The sequence below is a fragment of the Haliotis rufescens genome, unplaced genomic scaffold (assembly GCF_023055435.1).
Source record: "Haliotis rufescens isolate VD_foot unplaced genomic scaffold, xgHalRufe1.0.p SCAF_3, whole genome shotgun sequence".
Taxonomy (NCBI): domain Eukaryota; kingdom Metazoa; phylum Mollusca; class Gastropoda; order Lepetellida; family Haliotidae; genus Haliotis; species Haliotis rufescens.
The window spans coordinates 55,260,455-55,285,141 of record NW_025964001.1 but is presented as its reverse complement, the minus strand read 5'-3'; the positions used below and the strand labels follow the sequence as shown (position 1 = coordinate 55,285,141).

The 24,687-nt window shown below is 39.4% G+C and overlaps 1 protein-coding gene across 3 annotated transcripts in view; it reads left to right on the top strand.

Moving 5' to 3' along the window:
- LOC124148741 (alpha-mannosidase 2x-like) overlaps nt 1-20,009 on the top strand; it is a 120,465-nt gene extending 100,456 nt beyond the window's left edge. For all 3 annotated transcript variants that reach the window (XM_048403095.1, XM_048403096.1, XM_046519999.2), the window contains one exon: nt 16,442-20,009. In XM_048403095.1, coding sequence (XP_048259052.1) covers nt 16,532-19,774 — 3,243 coding nt within the window. In that variant the 5' untranslated portion in view covers nt 16,442-16,531 and the 3' untranslated portion in view covers nt 19,775-20,009. The remainder of the gene's footprint in view (nt 1-16,441) is intronic.
- The last annotated feature ends 4,678 nt before the right edge of the window (nt 20,010-24,687 follow it).

Below are 24,687 nucleotides of genomic sequence, written 5' to 3'. Positions count from 1 at the left end.
CACTCGTATCACTTGCATTTGCTTCAAACAAAACGGTGGCGCCCAGTCAAGACGATCTGATCGATAATCAAGATCTATATTGTGATAAAACGAGTCTTACATCGCGAAGTACATCAAATCACATGAGCACCTTGATTAAAAACATGAAAAGATTTAGAAAATATCTGTTGACAACGAGTTAGCGGTGCACATGCTTTGCAAATCCTGCAGTCGACCGAAATCTGCATGATACTTTACGAACCGGATTTCAATTTCGGTGTGCGATTTTGATTGGACTATGCATAGACTCGTTAGTCCAGCCAAAATGTAATTCCATAATACCAGCCTAGTTTGGCAAGGGTGGAAACTGGACTTTTATAGTCAGTTAACTCACTTGCCTCGGGAAAATGCTGGTGTATATACACATGGAGACCCTGAAACTCACTGTGATGTCTATGCTGGTGCAATCACTGTGCAGAGTTGTGTCCCTTTGTCGTGACAGAAAGCGATGATCATTGGTTCAAATACCCGATTTGTCCTGAACTTGATCCATGTAACTCTGCTGAGGGGTTTCACCAAAGTCGTAAACGTTGATGACCTGCATCACTTTCCTGTTCGATCAGGGTTACAACATTCAAGGCCTCAGTTAAGTTTTCAAAATGTTTTATGATAGACATGTAGAGGACAGTTCCAAAATTGATGCATCAGTGACCAAAGAGATATCTGATGCAATTATCTATTTTGACTTGGATCATGTTCCCGTGTTTCTTCAGGTGAACAATTGACTTGCCTTTACATGTGTTTGTGATGGGTGCCGCAATGGGGCAGGATGTACTAACATGTTCACAAACACCTGGTATCATCTCTATTTGATAATGATTCATATGCTCATGATGTAGTGGCAATCATACAGAGGACTTTGCTTTTGGAAGAGATCTCTTATGATCATGGACCCGTGAAGATCCGGGGTAGAATAGGTCTTCAGCAACCAACGCTTGCCGTAAAAGGCGACTATGCTTGTCGTAAAAGGCGACTAATGGGATCGGGTGGTCAGGCTCGCTGACTTAGTTGATGCATGTCATTTATCCCAATTGTGTGGATCGATGCTCATGATATCAATCACTGGATTGTCTGGTCCAGACTCGATTATTTACAGACCGCCGTCATATAGCTGGAATATTGCTGAGTGCAGCATTAAACAACAAACCAACCAACCAAATCTTATGATCATGGAAATGTTGAGGGTTTTTTTCATTTTTTCCCACATTAAACTTACGTGCCAGTTGATGATATGACTTAAATATTGTTTTGAGCAAACCAAACCAAACTCACTCACTTAAACAATAAGTCCCCATTTTTTTATTTTATGCAAACACTTGAAGCTATGGTTGGATGAAACAAGATACAAACGTACTGATTAAAGTACAGAATGTTTAGTATTTATGTAGAAACATGTATGAACACACAATGCCATTTAGAAAGTGGTCAAATGTAGCAAATGTTATATTTGGGGTAACACTTTCTTAGTAAAGTACAGATTCTCGTACTTTTAGGGAGCTGAGTCCCTTCCGGGATACGAACCCACACTTCTCAGAGTGAGACACCTAATCGCCAGCACATTCAGCGACCTCACCCACTCAGCCACTGAGGCTTCCACAAAATGAAAGTCCGACAACTGGTAGTCTAGATCACATACTTTGTGTACCCCTCTGACAAGTGTAAATTGGCACGGCTCCCATGGCCGAAACCTTTGAACACACAATGCCATTTAGAAAGTAGTCAAATGTAACAAATGTTATATTTGGGATAACAAAACAAAAAAGTACAAGAAAGTGTTATCCCAAATATAACATTTGTTAGAAGCATGTATATAACATTTCATCAGAGAAGCCTTTGATCTCTTTACGAGAGGACTGCAGCAGCCATGGTTGCCTGAGGCTTCGCACAGCCAGGGCACTTGATGAAGTGAATTCTTACTATATTGTTGTACGATTTTGTGGTATCTCTCTGTTCTAATCCAACTCAGATGATATAAATTTCAGTTTATCATTGTATTTCTAATATAGAATAGCATTTAAAAACACAATCAATGTAATCCAATGCAAAAAATACTTTCTCCAAACAACTAAATCGGCCTTTTAAACATAACCCTTGAAAATTAAAGTATGTTCTTTGTAAAAAGATATGATCCAGAGGATTTTTACCACTCAGACATCAAAAGGAAAAATCACTTAGTGACTACTCACCAACTACACAATTCAATAGATATACACTAAAACATTGGAGTAATGATAGTCTTTATGGACGACCACAACAAGAGATTTGCTTAACTCCCTTCCCGGGCTACAGGAACATGGCTATCAAGACGACTCTATAAACCCATTAGTTTATTGCTGAGCCTAGGGCCGTACTTAGATATTGACGGAGTGCTTTTAACTCCCATGGTCACAGTTGGTGAGGGGAGTGTGGCCGCTGTGCTGTCTTGTACCTCCGGGAATTTGCGTAATAGCAATAATGGTTGTTGTCCTTCGTTATCTCATTTTCCAAGTAACACTGGCTTGTTATAGGTTCTTCAAAATGAATAGAAGTAATGACATTTTAACGTGCGCCGGCGTGAGGTTTCTAGAATTCAGCTTTCTGCAGATGAACAGTCATTGACATACTGGATTTCAAAAGTTCTGTCTTGATTCAATCTCTTGGCACGTTAGCAGAGCTTCTTTATTTTTTGTACACTGCTGACATTGATATATTATAAAATCAAATCCATTACACCGTTTCCTCGAACATTTCATATTCAGTGATCGCTTTGGAAGATTTCTTTATTGAACTGTCATCAGTAGAATAAATGGATCTATCTCATTTGTGGGCGACCCGTGAAGATCCTTGGTAGAATAGGTCGTCGGAAATCCATGCTTGCTGGAAAAGGCCACTAACGGGATCAGGTGGTTGATGCATGTCATCGTATCCCAATTTCATGGATAGATGCTCATGATGTCAATCACTGGATTGTCTGATCCAGACTCGATTATTTACAGACCACCATCATATAGCTGGAATATTGCTGAGTGTGGCGTTAAACAACAAACAAAGAAGCACAAAAAAGCATTTGTGGGTTCTGTAGAACCTATGGTCTATATGCAATTCACTGTGCAGAGTTGTATCTCACAGATGAACCAGGGTGGTCCAGTGGTCTAGGTTGCATCCCTTTGGCATGCCAGGAACCTATGATCTTGAGTTTGAATCCCAGATTTGACCAGATGAAGATCCTGGTTTATTGCCTGAGTTCATGAAATAAACGTGGTTAAGGCGTAGAACCTGCACCACTTTGACACACTATGATGGAGGGGACACGGGTGGCCCAGTCGTCAAATTGCCGTGATTCGCTGTGCAGAGTTGCGTCCCTTAGGCACGCCAGAAACCTATGATTGTGGGTTTGAATCCTGGTTCGCCCCTATTATGTTTCTAGGTTTGTCAGCACCATACCCGTGCTCGTGGGTTTCATCGAAGTGGTAAATGTCTGAGACCTGCATCACTTGGGGCTTTCCTCCCACATTAAGCTGACACGCTGTGATATAACTGGAATACTGTTAAAAGCGGTGTTAAATCCAACTCACTCACTCACTCACTCATGACAGATTAACTATAGTAATATGAAAGAAAAGAGTGGTCCCTAACTTCTTTTGAGTAGTATAGTGTATCCTTTTTCAAACATCCAGGCTTATGTTTCTAGGTTTGTCAGCACCATACCCGTGCTCGTGGGTTTCATCGAAGTGGTAAACGTCTGAGACCTGCATCACTTCGGGCTTTCCTCCCACATTTAGCTGACACGCCGTGATATAACTGTAATACTGTTAAAAGTGGCGTTAAACCCAACTCACTCACTCTTGTGAGATCAGTATAGATAGAATGTCTTTGGTAACCATTTGCAAATTATGTTTCTAGGTGTCTCAGCACAATACCCGTGCTCGTGGGTTTCACCGAAGTGATAAACGTCTGAGACCTGCATCACTCCTGGGTTTCCCCCCACATGAAGCTGACACACCATGATATAACTGGAATACTGTTCAGAGCGGCATTAAACCCAACTCACTCACTCACTCACTCACTCACTCACTCACTCACTCTCACATGAAACTGACATGCTGTCATATTAATGGAAACAACTCAAAGCGGCCTTGAACTCAACTCACTCACTCACTGTGTCAGCTTACATATTGCCTTCAAAATGCGATCCTGTTCCTTATGGAAAAATTCTGTGATACTTTTGATCTCCCTACCTTTAAAACAGTCCACTTTCTGTTAACATACAAACTAGATTAACACAAAAGAAGAAAAAACCCAGCGTTGATTCAATTACTGTTTATGTTTTAAAACCATATGCTCAAGTTTATGCACAAATATTTTTTTCTTTTTCATCAATGGTGTTTCAGTGTGAACTTTTCTTTCAATTAAATGGTCGCACTTTTTCCTGTCATTCTCAATGTGTTACATTCTTTTCACAGTTTGTTTTTTAATGTATCGCTGTACATCACACTTAAGTTGAGTCACTCAATTTCCTCGCTGACAAATGGATACTCTGATTTAATGTATTTCTACATGCAGGAATTCTACTTCGTGTTTATTTTTCTATTTTCCAAAACAAAAAAAGGGACAAGCCAGAAAAAACAGGCTATGTTTTCATTACGAGGGTAAGGCTTCATGTTTAGACCTAAAAGAGCTTGTAACGGCCCCCGCATGCTCCCCTCAAAGCACAAACCTCATTTACAGCTTGGCAGAACTGTTATACATTTGGCTCGAGTTTCCGACTCTTTTCTGGCTCACTGCATTTCTAACTACCATATGTTTGAAGACAGTCGGGGCTCCTGTAACATATGTCTTCAGATTTTAGACTCCTTCGCAACTCATTTCATTTGGGGGTGATTAACTAAAGTTGTATTTTGGCAATTCTCAAATGGATTTCAGCCACTTAGGAGTTTGTTTAGGAATAAGAGTAGGTGACTGGAAAATATCATTCACAGATTGTATAGTTTGATAAACTACTCACAGATTAAGGACAACCTGATTCTTTCATGCCATGACAGATTAGGGGGCACGGGTGGCCCAGTCGTCTAAGGCGCCGCGATTCACTGTGCAGAGTTGCGTCCCTTGGGCACGCCAGAAACCTATGATTAAGGGTTCGAATCCTGATTCGCCCCAATTATGTTTCTAGGTTTGTCAGCACCATATCCGTGCTCATGGGTTTCACCAAAGTGGTAAACGTCTGAGACCTGCATCACTTCGGGCTTTCCTCCCACATTAAGCTGACACACCGTGATATAACTGGAATACTGTTAAAGCGACGTTAAATCCAACTCACTCACTCACTCACTCACTCATGACAGATTAACTATAGTAATATGAAAGAAAAGAGTGGTCCCTAACTTCTTTTGAGTAGTATAGCATATCCTTTTTCAAACATCCAAGCCAAATGTCTGTATCTAAAACTTTCAAGCCTTGGAAATGGCAAATGTTAGAAAAGTCAGATTGGCACTTTGATAATGAATTCCTATCGCAGCCTTTACTGTAAGTTTCACAGTTTAAGTGGGCTATAAAGGATCCTTATCATATCTTGTCCTTTTAGAATATTCACGCTGTTCTGATATGCACAAAACCCTATTCAGATTCTTTGACATTTTACAATTTTAATAAATATTTGATGAGTTAAAAAGAATAGGTAAAAATCAAGACAACAAGATACACAAGGAATGTAAATGTTTTGAGTTCATTAGATAGACATGACTTCCAGCATCAACAGATGAGTTTTTTTCCAAGTTACAGGGACAATTTGATTGTTTATGGTTAATACAAGGCAAGGAAGTTGCTGATCCAATTGGAAATAGCGACTGCACATGATAACAAAGTCACGACATTACTTGGCAGAGTGCACAGTTGACATGAGAGGTGTTGGAAGAAAGGGGGGTGCACACCCCTGCTAACAAAATGTAATAATAAATTTATTGTGATCTCAAAGTGATACGGTTAATGAGATAAGTGTATCGTGTATGGAGACATGCTAGGTATGTCTCTGCCTGTGGCACTGGACACCGTTCCACGAAGCGATCTTAGCGCTATGACTATCGTAAGCCAGGGTTAAAGTATGGGAGCTACGATCATCTTGGCGCTATGATGGCTTTGAGGAACGGGGCCCTGGACTGGTGTGTGTGGAGTAGGAAGTAGGTGCCCCACTCATCAACGCTGGATCATTTACAGAGGGGAGGGTCATGCTTCATGAAGCACACAGTCCCAAGTGCGACTAATAAAATAGGCCCTGGTAATTAGCTTCAGTTGTATATTGCTGGAGAGAGTAGGGAGGTTTACAAGTATAGGGCTGCCAGGTCTGTTGTACATTGGAGAGAGATCCTGGTTTCCTATTCCTTTTGACGTACAAGTAAGTCAGTAGGATTTCCCTGAAGTGTGATGTGGAACTGTACATGGTTATACTCTGGGAGGAACACCAGTATTGGGTGGTGGATAGGGGAACACCAGTATTGGGTGGTGGATAGGGGAACACCAGTATTGGGTGGTGGATGGGGGAACACCAGTATTGGGTGGTGGATGGGGGAACACCAGTATTGGCTGGTGGATGGGGGAACACCAGTATTGGGTGGTGGATAGGGGAACACCAGTATTGGGTGGTGGATGGGGGAACACCAGTATTGGGTGGTGGACGGGGGAACACCAGCATGAGGTAGGTTTATAAGAGGCACACTTATATTATACAGGTCTTCCTGAACTGGTACAGTTGTTGTTGTTTTTGTGAAACCTGAGCTGTGTGCCAGGGACTATTAACATTACTTAGAACAGTTTCTGACACAAGTAGGTTCACAAGCATGTGATAGTATCTACCATGCAGCATCTTATTAGCTAATCCTACCAGATCTTATGTTTCTAAATTATTGGTTACCTTCATGTCCTGGGAAGCTGTCCACATTCTTGTTTCCCTACCTATTGTCAAAGAGTCAGGTTCATACTAGACCATCACAAAATGATTACCTTATTTGACGTAATAAGCGCCCCGCTCTAATAAGCGCCCACGGCAATATTTGCTAATATATTGGCTAGTGAACAATCCCAATTGATCAATGTACACAAGACTTATTTTTTCGCGTATAATACGCACTCGTGTTATATGTACCGTTAATCTTGGGCAAATAAACTCTGGAAAAATATATCTGTTGTACATAAACATTTCAGGCAGTCTATGCTTAGCATAAACAACGAAATTTATCTTTCAACTCTGTTTTTTTTCACCAAAGTAATATTCTAATAAGAGCCCCCTATTTCTAATTTTGAGAGCGCCCTGGGCGCTTATTATGTCGAATACGGTATTTGTTCTTCGGATCTTTTGCCCTGAAGTGAGGACACAGAGCAATATGGTCTCTGTCTGTCTGTCTGTCTGTCTGTCTGTCTGTGGGGGGCTGTCTTTGCAACTATCTCTTTATAATGTATCATGTTGCATTGCTTGCTTGTAAACCCTATGGGGATGACAGGTTGTAATAGGTCCCTAACTGCATGGATTGTTGTTCATAATATCAATCACTGGCTTGTCTGGTCCAGACTAAGTTTTTACAAACATTAATTCTTTGTAACTTGTAACCTGGTTATCTTACATTTGTTACAAGATGATCAATAAGTTTTGGTTTTGTCCGGTAAAAATCTGATTTTGACATGTCTGCCTTCACCATGTTGCCATGGCTGCTAACAAGTTCCATTTTAAAAAAGGTTTTGGATGAAAAAGATTTTTCTTTCTTTTCTTCACAGCCTATCACTGACAAAGATTTATTCTTGTCATAGTGTTCAACTTCAAGATCGTCTTGGACATTCACATTGAATGTAAACTGTTCTGATTTTAAGACCATTTTATCTGCTTGTAAAAACAAAAATGCTTCTTAGGTGTTGATGTATTAATAGCCATAGATTTCTTTGAATGGTTCAGTGTAAATATTATTCATGTTAATTATCAGTGATACATGAAAGTGATTTCTTCCCGAGATCCTCTTTCTAGTGTTTGTACAAGATATCCCTGTTTTTTCTTGTCTGCATTATCTGAAGGCATTTGAACGAGCTAAGTGATTTCTGCATGCAAGATAAAAATGTCAAGGTGAAAAGGTTTCACACAAAACCTAAGTCAAGCGCTCTGTTGGTGTTGCTAAACCTTTGATATGGTATAAAAATAAACCTGGGCTTGTTTTGACTCTGATAATTACACATGTTTCGAACAGATTTGACAATGCACATTTCTTTTGTGATAATGGTTTGACTATGTGCACGGAAATACCTCAAAAGTGGCCAAAATAGATGAAATGTTGATCCTTGCTCAGCTTTTTTACCATGTTAAGCACATAGTATCCACTCCCCACACAGTATCTGCTTGAAGATGCCGTTATTTTCTGGAAGAAATTTGATGCAATTATGGGTGTGAAGAACACATCAAGAGTTCTGTGTCTCCGATAGCGAGGAAATTACATACTTCATCTTCTGGATACTGTTGCTTGATGATTAATAACCAATGATGAAGCTGTTCATATTCCTATTCCGAAGAAGTCAAACTGTTTTTGTTATGAAACAAATCATATTATGACAACAAAACATCATCTGCAACAATTGTGTAACACTGTTGTTTTTTGCACTCTTAAAGGGGGTCTAAAGGTTTGTGCTTCTGAGCAAAGGTGTTGACAACTTGCCTAGTCTGTCTTAGTGAGACTCTTTTGATGAGACATGGAGATATTCTGTCATGTTGGGATTCAAAACTAATCTTATTTATTTCGGTGGAGCTCAGAAGCTGTGCTATTCTCTGTATTTACTTTGTGAGTAAACTGGCAACTCCTGATTCCTCAACTGAACGTTGAACAGCATACGAATGTTTACACTTAATGCCAAGGTTGATGATGACATTGCAAGGTACTATTTTGGGGGGATCCCGACAGTATTAAAGAGAATGTTTAAGTAGGTATTCAATGTTTACAGAAATAAAACCCTGACTAATCTCACTGTAAACTTGAAGGATAAAGTCTTTCACATTCTTATACGGATTGTTAGCTCGTTTGTTGAGGGAATCATGTCAGAGGTTTGGGATCAGTATTTCGTCAGCATTAAGGCTTCTGTTAAGTAGAGTGAGTGGTTTCAGATGGGATGTCCATGTCTGTACTCTGCCCTGAAACTATATACCGTATTCGACCTAATAAGCGCCCAGGGCGCTCTCAAAATTAGAAATAGGGGGCTCTTATTAGAATATTATTTTGGTGGAAAAAACAGAGTTGAAAGAAAAATTTCGTGGTTTATGCTGATGGCCTGAACTGTTTATATACTGTTTAATTGCCTATAATTAAGGGTGCATATAACACACGAGTGTGTATTATTCACGAATAAATAAGTCTTGTGTACTTTGATCAATCGGAAGGGGTGATAATTGGGATTGTTCACTTGCCAATATATTAGCAAATATCGTCGTGGGCGCTTATTACGTCGAATATGGTACACCTCATTTGATTGGTCCTCCGAGGTGATTCATGGTTCCCTGACAACCCATTCTGGTCGTAAGAGGCTTCTTGACCTGGTTGATTGTGTGTCATCATACCCCCATGGCATGGATCGTTGCTCACAATATCAATATTAGCTGAAATATTGCTAAGTGTGGCGTTAAACAACAATCAAACAAAGAAACCATTTCAATGGTGCTCATGTGCTTGTTGTTTCACACTGGAGTCAGCTTTTGTTTTAACTATATCACTGTGGCCCGTAAATAATCAAGTCTAGCCAGACAAACCAGTGGTTGATATTGTGAGCAATGTCCTGTGCCGTTGGGGTCCTGTGAAACAGTCAGCACACATTTGTGGCTTTTTACCCATGGTATTACTCAAGGTTTCTTCTTCTGTGAATAGGGGGTGGTGGGGTAGCCTACTGGTTAAAGTATCACTCATTACGCTAAAGGCCCGGGTTCGATCCCCGACACGGGTACAATGTGTGAAGCCCATTTCTGGTGTCACCGGCTGGAATATTGCTAAAAGTGACATAAAACCATACTCACTCACTCTTCTGTGAATAACTGGTTTTACCATCCAAAACTGGCTTCCAAAGATGATTGGGTGAGATCTATGAAAATGCATCACTGCTTTGCAGACCATTGCGGTGTCATCGGTTACCATGACGTCACAATCAAATGACATCACTAATCTCTCTGTCACTGAAGCTGGTTAGCTGTACTTATTACACTAAAGATGCTGGATATTTCTCTTCACAAATAAAAAAGAATGTTTTGGGGATATATATAGAATCTGCCCCACAAGTCTTTTAATATAAAATATATCAACATTTGTCAATAAAAGTTTAAGACTCCTTTGCATATCTCAGAGTTTTAAACTTTTATCGACCCCGTGTTGATACATTTTATAACATAAGTCACTCAACTGAAATTCTCCATATGTGGCGGTTTCCATCCAAATGAATTCAGTCAACTATTGATTCACATATCCAGTATCTTTAGCCCGATTTAAATCATGCATACCTGTCAACTGATTTGGGGGTTAAGTGTTTCCAAGTACTGGGAACTGATATTCAATGTTGATTTGTGGAAACTTGTTGATCACAAACTGTATCACTAGGACAATCAATGGATTCTCCTTGTTTACTTTGGTATGTAATTCTGTTCTGATATAAAGGGGTGTTTTTATAAATAGGGTATTAGTATGTTACTGTAGCAAATTAGTAGCAGCTTCTCCATGAAGATCCGGTAATCCTATCCCAATTTTGTAGATCAGTGCTCATGATCGATGCAACATGATGATGATGATGATGATGATGATGATGATGATGATGATGATGATGTTGATGATGATGATGGTGATATGGTGATGATGATGATGATGTTGATGATGGTGATATGGTGATGATGATGATGATGATGATGATGGTGATATGGTGATGATGATGATGATGATGATGATGATGGTGATATGGTGATGATGATGATGATGATGATCATCATCATCATCATCATCATCATCAATAATTTACAGTGAATTTGTCAACTTTTAGTAAATGTCATCTAGCTCTTTTCATAACTTATGCAGTGTGTATAATCAGGATTCATATATTGTATTACCAGGTTTCCGAGGCACTTTAGAAAGATAATGTGATGATGTATAGCATGGATGCACTAGATGGCAAGGGTGAAGGAGCACCAGTAATTTTAGTGTGATAACAAGGTCTGATTCATATGCAAAGTCTTGTCAACCTTTGATACAAACCATTGACTTTTGGAACTTATTTAAAATGTCTAAATATTATATTTACTTATATTCATTGTGTACACATTATTGTCCTTGTGTAATACCAAGAGCATGACTAGTATTGTTTGTTATATCAAGGTTTGACTGTAAAATCTTTGGGTTGGAATGTTTGTTATATCAAGGTTTGACTGTAAAATCTTTGGGTTGGAATGTTTGTTATATCAAGGTTTGACTGTAAAATCTTTGGGTTGGAATGTTTGTTATATCAAGCATAGTCGTCTAAGGCGCGACAGTTCGTTGAGTAGCGTCCCTAAGGCACACCAGGAATCTTTGATTGTGGGTTCAAATCCCAGTTCGCCCCGATTATGTTTCTAGGTTTGTCAGGACCATACCCGTGCTCATGGGTTTCACCGAAGTGGTTAACGTCTGAGAACTGTGTCACTTCTGGCTTTAAACAAGAAGTAACCGGAATACTGTTCAAAGCGACATTAAGCCCAACTAACTCACTCACTCATTTCTAACTGTGCATATTTTAAAATTTGGTGTTAATTTATTATTACCGTATTTTCTTGAGTATAGTGCACACTTTTTCCCAAAAAAACACAGCTGTGTAGAAGGGGGTGCGCATTATACACGAATTAATGAGTTTTGATGTTTTTCCCCCATGGAAAGACATTACCGTGAGCACGTAACACCGGAAATACCATGTCAACAAATCCATACTGAAGTACGCAAATTAATCATGTAATTACACTGACTGGCTATAAAAAGTGTTCTTTGTATATCTAGACTTATGTTTGTAACTTATTTCATAGTTTTATTCAAAATTCCTTTTAATATTGTTTTAATTAATTTCGGCAAAATCGTGTGTGAAGCGATCGGAAGATCGCACAACTCACCGTAATTAACAGCAACCACGGTCAGATTACCGCTATTGACTCCTTGTAACGAACTTTAGTTGACAGAGAATGGATACATATATCATAAATGCCATACTGTGACTTGTTTTACTTGTGTACTTGTTTTATTCTTTTAATGACCAATGTGTCTCACAAGGGTAGAAATCAAAATTTGTGAAAAAACGAAACTAACCTCTATAATTCATTGCTTAGATATGTCATGCATGGGTCCAACAGGCTACCTTCACTGCTCCGTCTAATTTTGTGAACATCATTTGTACCTATGCTTAAATGCCACAGAACATTGATTCTCCTGCAGATTTATGGATAAAGCATATTTTTGGCTCCCATTTCCAGTGTTAAATGCATTATTTAAACCCTTCTGAAAGGAGATTAACATGCTGGCAAAGATTAATGGATTGTTCACAGTTTGTGTCTTAATGTTTTATGGGAATGATTTAGCCATTGATAAAAAGATTCACTCTTGTTTCTAGTGAGATGTATGTGTCAACTGTAGTTGGTGTGAAAGAGGTTTGACCTGACATGCAGGCTTCCAAATTTGAGTCCAACTTTTCCTTTGTCTGCCATTTGCATATTTATGTCACTGACATTCACGGTTATACATTGTGTATGAATTTCAAGGAACACAATCTTTTGAAACAATGAAATAATTATCAAATAAACATACTGTATTTCCCATATTAAATGCTCTGCTCCAAAAAGTCCCACCTCACAAACATCTAGGCCAATCTTAACCAAGTAATCTTCATAATCATCCTCTAATATGGATACGGTATATGACGTGTATTTCTGTCTATTTACAGAAAAGTCTGTGCATATTTTATTATTTAAAAAGAAATTACAGCATTCTACATCTGTTTGATCATGAACTGTTATTCGCAAAGAATATTTATTTATATACAACTCAAAAGAAGTTAAAAAACACACAATATTTTTCCTATGACTGTTAGTTAATCTGCCATGGCATACAGAAGTATATGGGTTTTGTTCTATCAACATGAACCGAGATTTAGTTAATCTGCCATGGCATACAGAAGTATATGGGTTTTGTTCTATCAACATGAACTGAGATTTAGTTAATCTGCCATGGCATACGGAAGTATATGGGTTTTGTTCTATCAACATGAACCAAGATTTAGTTAATCTGCCATGGCATACAGAAGTATATGGGTTTTGTTCTATCAACATGAACCATGATTTAGTTAATCTGCCATGGCATACAGAAGTATATGGGTTTTGTTCTATTAACATGAACCGAGATTTAGTTAATCTGCCATGGCATACAGAAGTATATGGGTTTTGTTCTATCAACATGAACCGAGATTTAGTTAATCTGCCATGGCATACAGAAGTATATGGGTTTTGTTCTATCAACATGAACCGAGATTTAGTTAATCTGCCATGGCATACAGAAGTATATGGGTTTTGTTCTATCAACATGAACCGAGATTTAGTTAATCTGCCATGGCATACAGAAGTATATGGGTTTTGTTCTATCAACATGAACCGAGATTTAGTTAATCTGCCATGGCATACAGAAGTATATGGGTTTTGTTCTATCAACATGAACTGAGATTTAGTTAATCTGCCATGGCATACAGAAGTATATGGGTTTTGTTCTATCAACATGAACCGAGATTTAGTTAATCTGCCATGGCATACAGAAGTATATGGGTTTTGTTCTATCAACATGAACTGAGATTTAGTCATCTGTCGCCGAGAACTAAAGGAGAAATTACATTTAGCGAAGATGTGAAATTTTGGAAGGGACGAACTAGGTTAAGGCCCCTTTTGGGCTCACTCAAAATGTCCACTTTTAAGGTTGTGGAAAACTTTGAAATATTAGTTTGAAATTATTTAGCCGTGTTCAAATGACTGAAATGAGTGGTAAAGGCAGATTTTTCAAACTTGAAGGGAAAAACTAAGAATGTCTGTGACCCAAGATGGATTGTTTTACATGCTGGCTCTATCTTCATAAATAAGATTTGGTTAAAGCCTGTTAATGTTCAAATATTAGAAATATGCTTTCTGAAAAACTTCTGAAAAAAATCTTTATGACATTTTCACCATACCTTTAATTTGATAGTTTTGTAAATCCTAAACATGCAAGCATTGAAATGAACATAGGCTAATTCTCACTGATATTATCTACTGATACTTTTCATAATGATTTGTAAAGACTGTCCTCATTTATTAACTAATTATATACCGAGGACCAAACAGGACCCTTTGTCAGCCACAGGACTGATTAGAAAAATATCTGTTTATCTTTCATTTACAATATTTGTTCATAAAAGCCATTTTACATATTTGTGATGTTATCCAAGCTAGCATTGGCAGCTGTTGTGAACAATAAAGTATTAAAACAGGTCCTAACATGGAAGTCAGAATTTCACAGGTATGTTGTAATCACAGGAGGAGAAGTTGATAGATTTGGTAGTTGGTAATTTGACTTGGGATTTAGAGAAGGCGATAGATTTGGTTGTACAGTAATATTGAGATGACTTGGGATTCTAGAGAAGGCGATAGATTTGGTAGTTGGTAATTTGACTTGGGATTCTAGAGAAGGCGATAGATTTGGTTGTACAGTCATATTGAGATGACTTGGGATTCTAGAGAAGGCGATAGATTTGGTAGTTGGTAATTTGACTTGGGATTCTAGAGAAGGCGATAGATTTGGTGGTAAGGTAATATTGAGATGACTTGGGATTCTAAAGAAGGCGATAGATTTGGTGGTACGGTAATATTGAGATGACTTGGGATTCTAGAGAAGGCGATAGATTTGGTAGTTGGTAATTTGACTTGGGATTCTAGAGAAGGCGATAGATTTGGTGGTAAGGTAATATTGAGATGACTTGGGATTCTAGAGAAGGCGATAGATCTGGTAGTTGGTAATTTGACTTGGGATTCTAGAGAAGGCGATAGATTTGGTGGTACGGTAATATTGATAAAATCAGAATTCTAGAGAAGGCAGCTTTTAAGTTGCATGACTTTTATAAACTGTTCTGTTTGGTGCCTTGAGAATGGCATTTATCTGTTTTTGTCTGTTGTCATCAGAGCCACAGATTATGTTTCTGTCTTTTCAGCCATTGCTGCAGCTCAGTTTAGTTTAATTCACTATTTGAAATTTAACGAGTAGCAAAGCATGCCATAATTTCAACAAGCAAAAGTGAAAAGAAACACCTTTTGAAGCAAGTTGAATAAGTGATTATTATATAAGTAGTGGCTCTACAAAAAGAAATCTGTACTACAAAATGAAATTTATGCTTATTGCAATAAATAGTTTATCTGATCAGGTTACAATAGGTTAAACCATGAGACAAGCTCAGCTACCACTGCACACATAGCCATATATATATAGATGCAGATGTAGATGTAGATAGATATAGATATATAATGTATACCATTTGAACAGCAATATTTATCTGAATATCTTTTATATTATATTTTCCCCCCTCATTCACATTTATCAATTTTTCACAAAATAGTCGGTAAATAGAAATGTCACATGTTAACTGCCTCACCCCAACCCACCCTGCCTCACCCCTACACACCCTGCCCCAACCCGCCCTGCCCCATCCTGCCTCACCCCTACACACCCTGCCCCAACCCACCCTGCCCCATCCTGCCTCTTGCCAACCCACCCTGTCACACCCCTACCCACCCTGCCACACCCTGCCTTACCCCTACCCACCCTGCCACACCCCAACCCACCCTGCCCCATCATGCCTCACCCCAACCCATCCTGCCCCATCATGCCTCACCCCTACACACCCTGCCCCAACCCAGCCTGCCTCACCCTGCCTCACCCCTACCCACCCTGACTCATCCTGCCTCACCCAAACCCACCCTGCCTCACCCCTACCCATCCTGCCTCACCCCTACCCATCCTGCCTCACCCAAACCCACCCTGCCTCACCCTGCCTCACCCCTACCCACCCTGACCCATCATGCCTCACCCCAACCCACCATGCCTCACCCCTACCCACCCTGCCACATCCTGCCTCACCCCTACCCACCCTGCCACACCCCAACCCACCCTTCCCCATCATGCCTCACCCCAACCCACCATGCCCCACCATGCCTCACCCCAACCCACCATGCCTCACCCCAACACACCATGCCTCACCCAACACACTATGCCTCACCCCAACCCACCATGCCTCACCATGCCTCACCCCACTCAACTCCACCTACCTCGACTCAATGACAGGTTGTGTTTGTGTGTTTATGTACTGTTTTCTGTAAGCCTAATGAATGTGCTTCTGTTTCCAGGCAGCACTGCCCAGTGACTATATGAGGGAGGCGGGTGGAGGCTAAGATGTGTAAGAGGCTGGCCGTCACCCACAACAAGATTGTTCCAGGATGAAGTTTTGGCAGCGACTTGTGATCCTATGCAGCTCTGCATTCATAACCCTTACAGTTCTGTACTACTACACTGACGATGGCCTGTACGAGAACCCCCACATCAACCATGCACGACTGGTGGAGCCCAACTACTGGCCAGTCAAACACTTCTCCTTGGAACAGGACGCCAGCATGTGTCACTTTCAACAGACAGCCAAATCCAGTTCAAACATCTCTACATTTGACGTGTACCAGCAGACAGACTTCAACTTGCACCCTGACGGGTCCTATGAGATGCCGACAGCACCTCCTGACTTCCCCAGCCGAGTGGACCATGATCTAGAACATCTTGAGGTGATTGTGGTGCCCCACTCGCACAACGATCCAGGATGGCTGAAGACTGTAGACGAGTACTATGTGGACCAGACCAAGCACATTCTTACCAACATGGTCAACAAACTGACCGACTACCCCAACATGACCTTCATTTGGGCAGAGACAGTGTACTTCAGTATGTGGTGGAACGAGCTGGAGGACGCTGTGAAAGTGCACGTGCGCCGCCTGGTCCGTCGTGGGCAGCTGGAGATTGTCCTGGGTGGATGGGTGATGCCTGATGAAGCATCCACCCACTATGTGTCTGTGATCGATCAGCTTCTGGAGGGACATCAGTGGATGTGGGAGAACCTGGGGGTGAAACCCGAGAACAGTTGGTCAATTGACCCATTCGGATATTCTGGGACTATGCCGTATCTGTGGAAGAAGGCTGGCATGGAGAATATGGTGATTCAGAGAGTGCATCAGGCAATCAAAGGATCTCTCATATCCAAAAACAGTCTTGAGTTCATGTGGCGACAGTACTGGGACACAAAGGGAAGCAGTGACATCCTGTGTCACGTCATGCCCTACATGTTGTACAGCATCAAATACACCTGTGGACCAAATAGGTTCATTTGCTTACTGTTTGACTTCAGGCAGGTCCCAAATGAATTCTCTGAGAGCAGAGCAAAGGGTATTACCTCTGACAACCTTGAAAAACAAGCCAAATATTTGTATGAACAATATCGCAAAAAGTCCTACCTTTATAAATACAACACTATCCTTGTCCCTCTGGGGGACGACTTCCGCTTCGACTACGAGGTTGAGTGGGACCAACAGTACACAAACTATGGGAAGCTTATGAACTATATGAACAATAGAAGAGACTGGAACATTAATGTGAGATTCGGAACCCTCAAGGACTACTTTGATCACATGAAGGAGCAGAAAAACAAGATGTTTTTCAAGAAGAATAAAGATCTCCCTGTCCTGAGCGGGGATTTCTTCCCCTATTCTGACAGGAACAATGAGTACTGGACAGGTTACTACACTACAAGACCTTTTGACAAGAAGTTTTCCCGGGACGTCCAGAACCATATCCAGGCTGCAGACACACTGAACACTGTGGCGTATGCATATTTCAAAAAGTGGAGGATGCCAACTAGAGATCATTACTTCAAGTACGCCACTTTCTTACAACAGGCTCGCAGAAGTCTGGGATTGTTTCTTCATCATGATGCCATCACAGGAACCTCCAAGGAATATGTGGTTGTGGATTATGAAACTCAGCTCCTTCAGGCTTACAATGCCACGCAGTCGGTGATGCAGATGACGATCCAGTCGCTGCTGTCGCAGGGCAAGGTGGAAACACCACTTGTGTTCCGCCCAGAAACAGTGAGGCGGAACTTCAATGAGCAGCCCAGGAAGCAGAACATTGAGGTGGGGGAGGAGGGCTCCAGGGTAGTCCTGTTCAACCCTCTCGCCCAGTACAGGAGAGAAGTCATCCATCTCCATGTCAACACGGATCATCTGATCGTTAAAAATGATAAGTTGCATGTGATCCCTTGCCAGATAAATCCAATATGGGATGACAGCTTAATTGTCTCAAATATGAAATTTGAGGTGGTGTTTATTGCTGAGTTGGCGCCATTTAGTATAACACCTTTCATGTTATTCAAAACAGATGAATTTGATCGTGACAATGTCTTCCCAGCCAAGATATCTGTGTATAATACTGAGACTCTTATAGTACCACCAGACCTCAGATTTCCCCAGGCAAGGCCCAAGAAAGACAGCACTAACCCAATAGTGATGGAGAATGAGAATATTAAGCTTGTGTTTGAACCCACCAGGGGAGGACTGCAATACATAATCGAAAAAGCCACAGGCAACAAGACCGATATTGGTCTGGAGTTTTTAGCCTATAAATCCCAGGGCAGTGGCGCCTATCTTTTCTATCCTTCTAGTGAGGCCAAACCTGCATTCTACATCAACAACATTCCAGTTATTCGTGTGATTGAAGGACCTCTGATGTCGAGACTGGAGGTACTATTTCAGCCGTACCTGCAGCATTCAGTCCAACTGTACAGCCACCCCGAGCTGCAGGCGACCGGAGTCCGCATCGCCAACACCATCAACATCAAAATGTTGAAGGAGAAGGAAATCATTATGAGAATGAAAACAGACATTCATAACAAAGACTCATCATACTACACGGACCAAAATGGATTCCAAATGATCAAACGCAAAACAAATAAAAATGTTCGCATTGAGGCTAACTACTACCCGATGACCTCGACAGCATTCTTAGAGGATGAACATCGAAGGCTGACGTTACACTCCAGTCAGTCGCATGGTGTAGCTGCTCTGGAATCTGGTTGGCTGGAGGTTATGCTAGACAGGCAGACCATCTACGATGACAACCGTGGACTTCAGGAGTCGATTGAGGATATCAAGGAGGTTACATTGGATTTCTTGTTGCTCCTTGAGAAGCGGAACCATATTTCCAAACAGCCAGATGCCCACTATGCACTACCATCGCTGCTCAGCATTTCCTTAAACGACATCCTCCAGCAGCCAGTCATAATTTACTTCAGTCTTGTAGATTCCGACATATTTCAGCGAACTCTGCTGCCATTGGGAGCAGCACTGCCCTGTGACACGACAGTGGTTAGTTTCCGTAGTCTCTCCACAGCAAACCTGGCCTACAATGGTACAAGTTTGATTTTACATCGCCGTGGTTACAACTGTGATTTCCCTGCTAGAGGGTTGCAATGTGCTGTGACTGACAGGTCTGTGTCTCTTGCATCATTGCTCAAGGACTTTCCAGTGGGGTCTCTAAGGGAGACAACTCTCACCCATCTTTATGACAAAGCCACTGTTGATCTTCATTCTCCTTTAGAGTTATCTCCCATGGAAATTGTAACATACCATATACGGTGGTAGTCTTGTGAAAGGATTGGACAGGCTGGAAACAAAAGGCATCTACACCCAACAAGCATAGACTTCATAGACAGATATGGTACGAATGCCTGTCAGTGACTTTGTTCTCACATTTCCACCAGTGTAAGCACTAGGTCAAGCATAAGACTCCAGTGATGACATAAATCATGCATAAGTGCTGTCCTTTTAACAATAACTGTATTCATGCAGATAGAAATACAGATCATTATTTATTTTCTATACAGTGTTATCATTTCAGTGATACTCCAAAACAGTGGATTGTTAGGTTTCAACAAAATTCCAGAAAGTCAAACGGCTTGGGTATTTTTTCAGTTCTAAATGCAAAGGATGGATGCATGTATGGATTCTGCTCGATGGAAACATTACCCACTATCCGATATCAGGTCCTTTTGTTCATATGACACAGTTTAAATAGAAGCCTAGTTAGACAGACAATTGTTAGTATGTTAGGAGTTTCTTGTGTTTGATACCACCACGGCGTATGCGTTTAGTGATCTAGTAATTTATATACCACTCAACTTTTGATAGGAATAATCAGATAAGTCACACTATTTAAATATACACATGACATGAGAATCAGTTTTGCGTGTCATGCAAAAACAATATCACTAAAAAAATTTATCCCTGTCGTAAGTGGGGCAGTATAGAATGAGAGCATCCGTGGTTGTCTTGTGCTTCTTACTGAGAGGATATTAGTTTGCATTAAATGCTTGGTATTTTCCTGGGTGTGATATATACTACTCAAAAGAAGTTAAAAAACACCTGATTTTTTCATATGACTATAGTTAATCTGTAACACAGCCATCCAATTGTGGGTGTTCTTTAACATGTTTTGTATAGTATTAGTCCATTAAGCAACATATTCTACATATTGTCACCAAACTTGCTGACTAGTTCAAGAGTACCGTATTCGACTTAATAAGCGCCCAGAGCACTCTCAAAATTAGAAATAGGGGGCTCTTATTAGAATATGATTTTGGTGGAAAAAACAGAGTTGAAAGATAAATTTCGTGGTTTATGCTGACAGCCTGAAATGTTTATGTACGATGGATATATTTTTCCAGAAATTCATTGCCCATAATTAAGGGTGCATATAACACACAAGTGCGTATTATACGTGAATAAATAAGTCTTTTGTACATTGATCAATCGGAAGGGGTGCTAATTGGGATTGTTCACTAGTCAATGTTAGCAATTATCGCCGTGGGCGCTTATTACGTCGAATACAGTATATATAAATAATCATCTATGATTTTCAGCTGCTACCATTTCTATCCAAGCTAGGTTATTTACTAATATTGTCCAACACTGCTATGGGTGTGTTTGCGTGTATATATCTGGCCCAAACCCTGAGTGTCTGTGTAATATATGTTTCATACTTTAGGACAGGAAAAAAGGGTTTTACATGTACGATCTCATCCCAACTCTTACTATTTTTTATGATTGTTACGTCCTAAATATAAGTAATAGAGGGTGGGGAGTAATTAACACTTTTTAGAAAAGAAATCAATGTCTACATGGTACATAACTTCCCCCATTGCCCATTTCTTGCATAGGACACACTGACATTTATTGAGTTATTTTGTATTGTGTTTGTATGTGAGTAGGTGAATGTTATCCTTTTGCTTCAGTTAAGAGCATGCAAAAGAGACCAAAAATTCATGTAAATGAAACGTAAAGTTTGAGATAACAGGTTTTTCAAGACAGGATTATTCCCCTTTACATACTTTGGTAATATATTTTGGTGGAAATGGCTTCAAAATGACATTCAAATTTTGAAAACAAAATAATGAAATTGGCCTGACCTAGCTTGGATAGTGTAGCAGTAAGTCTAATGGAGGCTTTCAACCAGACCTACACGTTTCATATAGGATTTGTTTTCATGCAGACGTTATCATTAGTTTTACATCTTGGAGAGAAGAACTTTTACAGCTTAATTCGTCTCCACAGCACAGGAAACTATACCAATGGTGCTGATTTTATACATTGTCAAATTCTTAGATGTCTTTTGTGCCAAAATCACTACTTTATTGTTTTAGGTGAACACTGATCTTACTTGAAAAATTAACACTTTTAGCAAATTTGATCTCAGTATTGAAACTTTCATCAGGATGTGTATGATTTAAGATGCTTGAAACCAAACTAGCAGAAAATTAAGTTTATTTTCAAAAGTGATTGGTTTTCAAAGTCGCAATTACACACAAAAAGTAATCTCGTCAATTTCATCTCGTGCTAAGTATAGTTGAAAGGTGTTTGAAAGGAGAGTGTTTCATGAGAGGGAGTCATTTGTACTTAGATCACTTACATAATTTATGGCCATCAATACCATGGGATTATTTGTGACATGACATTGCAGGTAGAAAAATTAGTTTTATCTAGCTCTGAATGTAGATGCGTGAATTCATTAATTTTGTATTCATCTTGTGATGATTAAGCGCTTACCCTAAGTACCATCAGAAAATCTCAAACCATATACCCTGATCAATATTCCAGCACATTCATCGCTATGAGAAATTCATGAAACTTAAGATAACGGACATAAGCCCTGTTTTTCCTTATTGATTACCGCAAGTATATTTATCTAAATAAAACAGTGTGTCATTGTTACATATCACTGTTTGCTTGGTGAATAGAGTGTTTGTTCATTAAGTGATGCTTTCAAAAACTCTTAGAGGCAACTAAACAAGAGATACATTTCTCTTGGGAGAGAATAATTCAGCATGTTATGCCTGAAAAATAACATGGTAGAGAAGTGTTTTATCATTCCAGTAACAAACTTCTTCAAAAATGTCCCATTACTACCCCTCTAAAGTCTAGATAATTTGGGGCGACGGGGTAGCCAAGTGGTTTGAGCGTTTCCTCTTCACGCTGTATTCCCTGCCGTGATATCGCTGGAGTATTGCTAAACGCCACGTAAAACCATACTCACTCACTCCCAATATCTTATCTGTGCCCATAACTTAAAATAACATTAAATGTGACCCACTAGGAGAAGAGGGACTATTGGTGCAAGGATACAATTGTGCTGTGACGTCATAAAGACGTTTGTCGTCAACTTACTTCAGTGAAGATCACTATGATACAGACTCTACAAAAAAAATCGTATTTTTCTCTTTTTAGTTTGTATTGTAAAAAAAACATTATTTAGAAACCTTTCAGCATACTATCTACAATTAATTCATCAGACATTATGTCTGAAAACTTATTATTACATAAACAGATATGTCGGAAAATGAGTCCAAATGTTTGAAGTCATGTATCACTGTAATAAATATGAACTGAAGTTTGTGAATTGTAGTTTTGTTTTCCGAAGATGCAGTAAAAGAACATAATAAAAAGTCAAAATGTGATTTTTTTCACCGATAAGGTCCCTTATCTCCTGGCTGGTCACAATATTGTGTGTGTAATTGTCTTAACACAACTGCCAATGTTTGACATAGGGATGAGTGAACGTCAGACAGTCTCGTGTTCATTTGTACACTCCAGCATGATACAGTGATGGATATTTTTAATTGTAAATATTTGTATTATTTGTTTGTATATATTATTTCCATTGTTTTTACTCATTGAGTATTCAGATGAAGCAAAACCACAGGGATGTGGTAACTAGATGGTTTCTGAGATGGAGAAGGGATATTTCTATAAAATACCGTATTCGATGTAATAAGCGCCCCACGGCGATATTCGCTAATAAATTGGCCAGTGAACAATCCTAATTAGCACCCCTTCCAATTGATCAAGGTACACAAGACTTATATATTCGCTTAAAATACGCACTCATCTGTTATATGCACACTTAATTATGGGCAATTAAATTCTGGAAAAATATATCTGTTGTGAAAAAACATTTCAGGCTGTCAGCATAAACCATGAAATTTACCATTTAACTCTGTTTTTTATCACTAAAATAATATTCTAATAAGAGCCCCCTATTTCTAATTTTGAGAGCGCCCTGGGGGCTTATTACGTCGAATACGGTAACACCAAACATTAAAGTGCTGCAAAAGAATCACATATGTCAGTCAGAATCACTGCTACATCTATTTAAGGTAATTTTACCATGAGGCTAAAAAGGTCACTGTTTTTCATGGATTAACATTGTATAATATGTAGATAATAATGGTAGAATAATACAGTAAGATGTTGCCACAATTATATAAAGAAATTGATCATCTTTACAGTTGTGATTAGGCCACAGTAAGGCCAAATGGTGTAAATTAATGTTTGCTATTTCGAAAGCATTTTATTTTGATTTTAACAAAGAAATATACAAAAATATATTTGCAGGCAGCATTCCACTTATGATCCCAAAAACCTACAAATAAATAATTATTGTAGACTTGATGGTAGCACTTCACTTTGTTAACTAACAAGGATTGTTATTGTGAATATTTACCTTGAGTAGCTTGATGTTACCAAGTCTAAATTCTATACAAATATTTGTGTTATTGTATGATAGAGCAAAAATATATTAATCATTATTTGGATGATATCTGACCATGTATTGATCATATGCTGTGATTAAATTAACAATAGATGATGCCATATATTGTATTGCAGTATTAATCATGTAGAAGTCTGACACTTTTTAATCATGAGCAAAGGATATATATTTGAATTATTGATAGAGCTCTGTATTGTAACTGAGCAGCTACTGAAGAACTTTGACAGGTGTTGGCAGGAGTACCAGATTCCCTCCCGCCCTTCCAAACACCGTGAATAATGCAGGCCCGGCAGTAATTAGAAACATGGCGCCTAATATTTCATCTACGGTATTGCATAAGCTGCAGTCACTAATAAATTGACATAAATACACTTCTTATGTTCTTCATACGGAATGTATTTCAAGATAGAGAGTGAATGTGAACATAGTACGAAGAAATTGCAACAAAAAT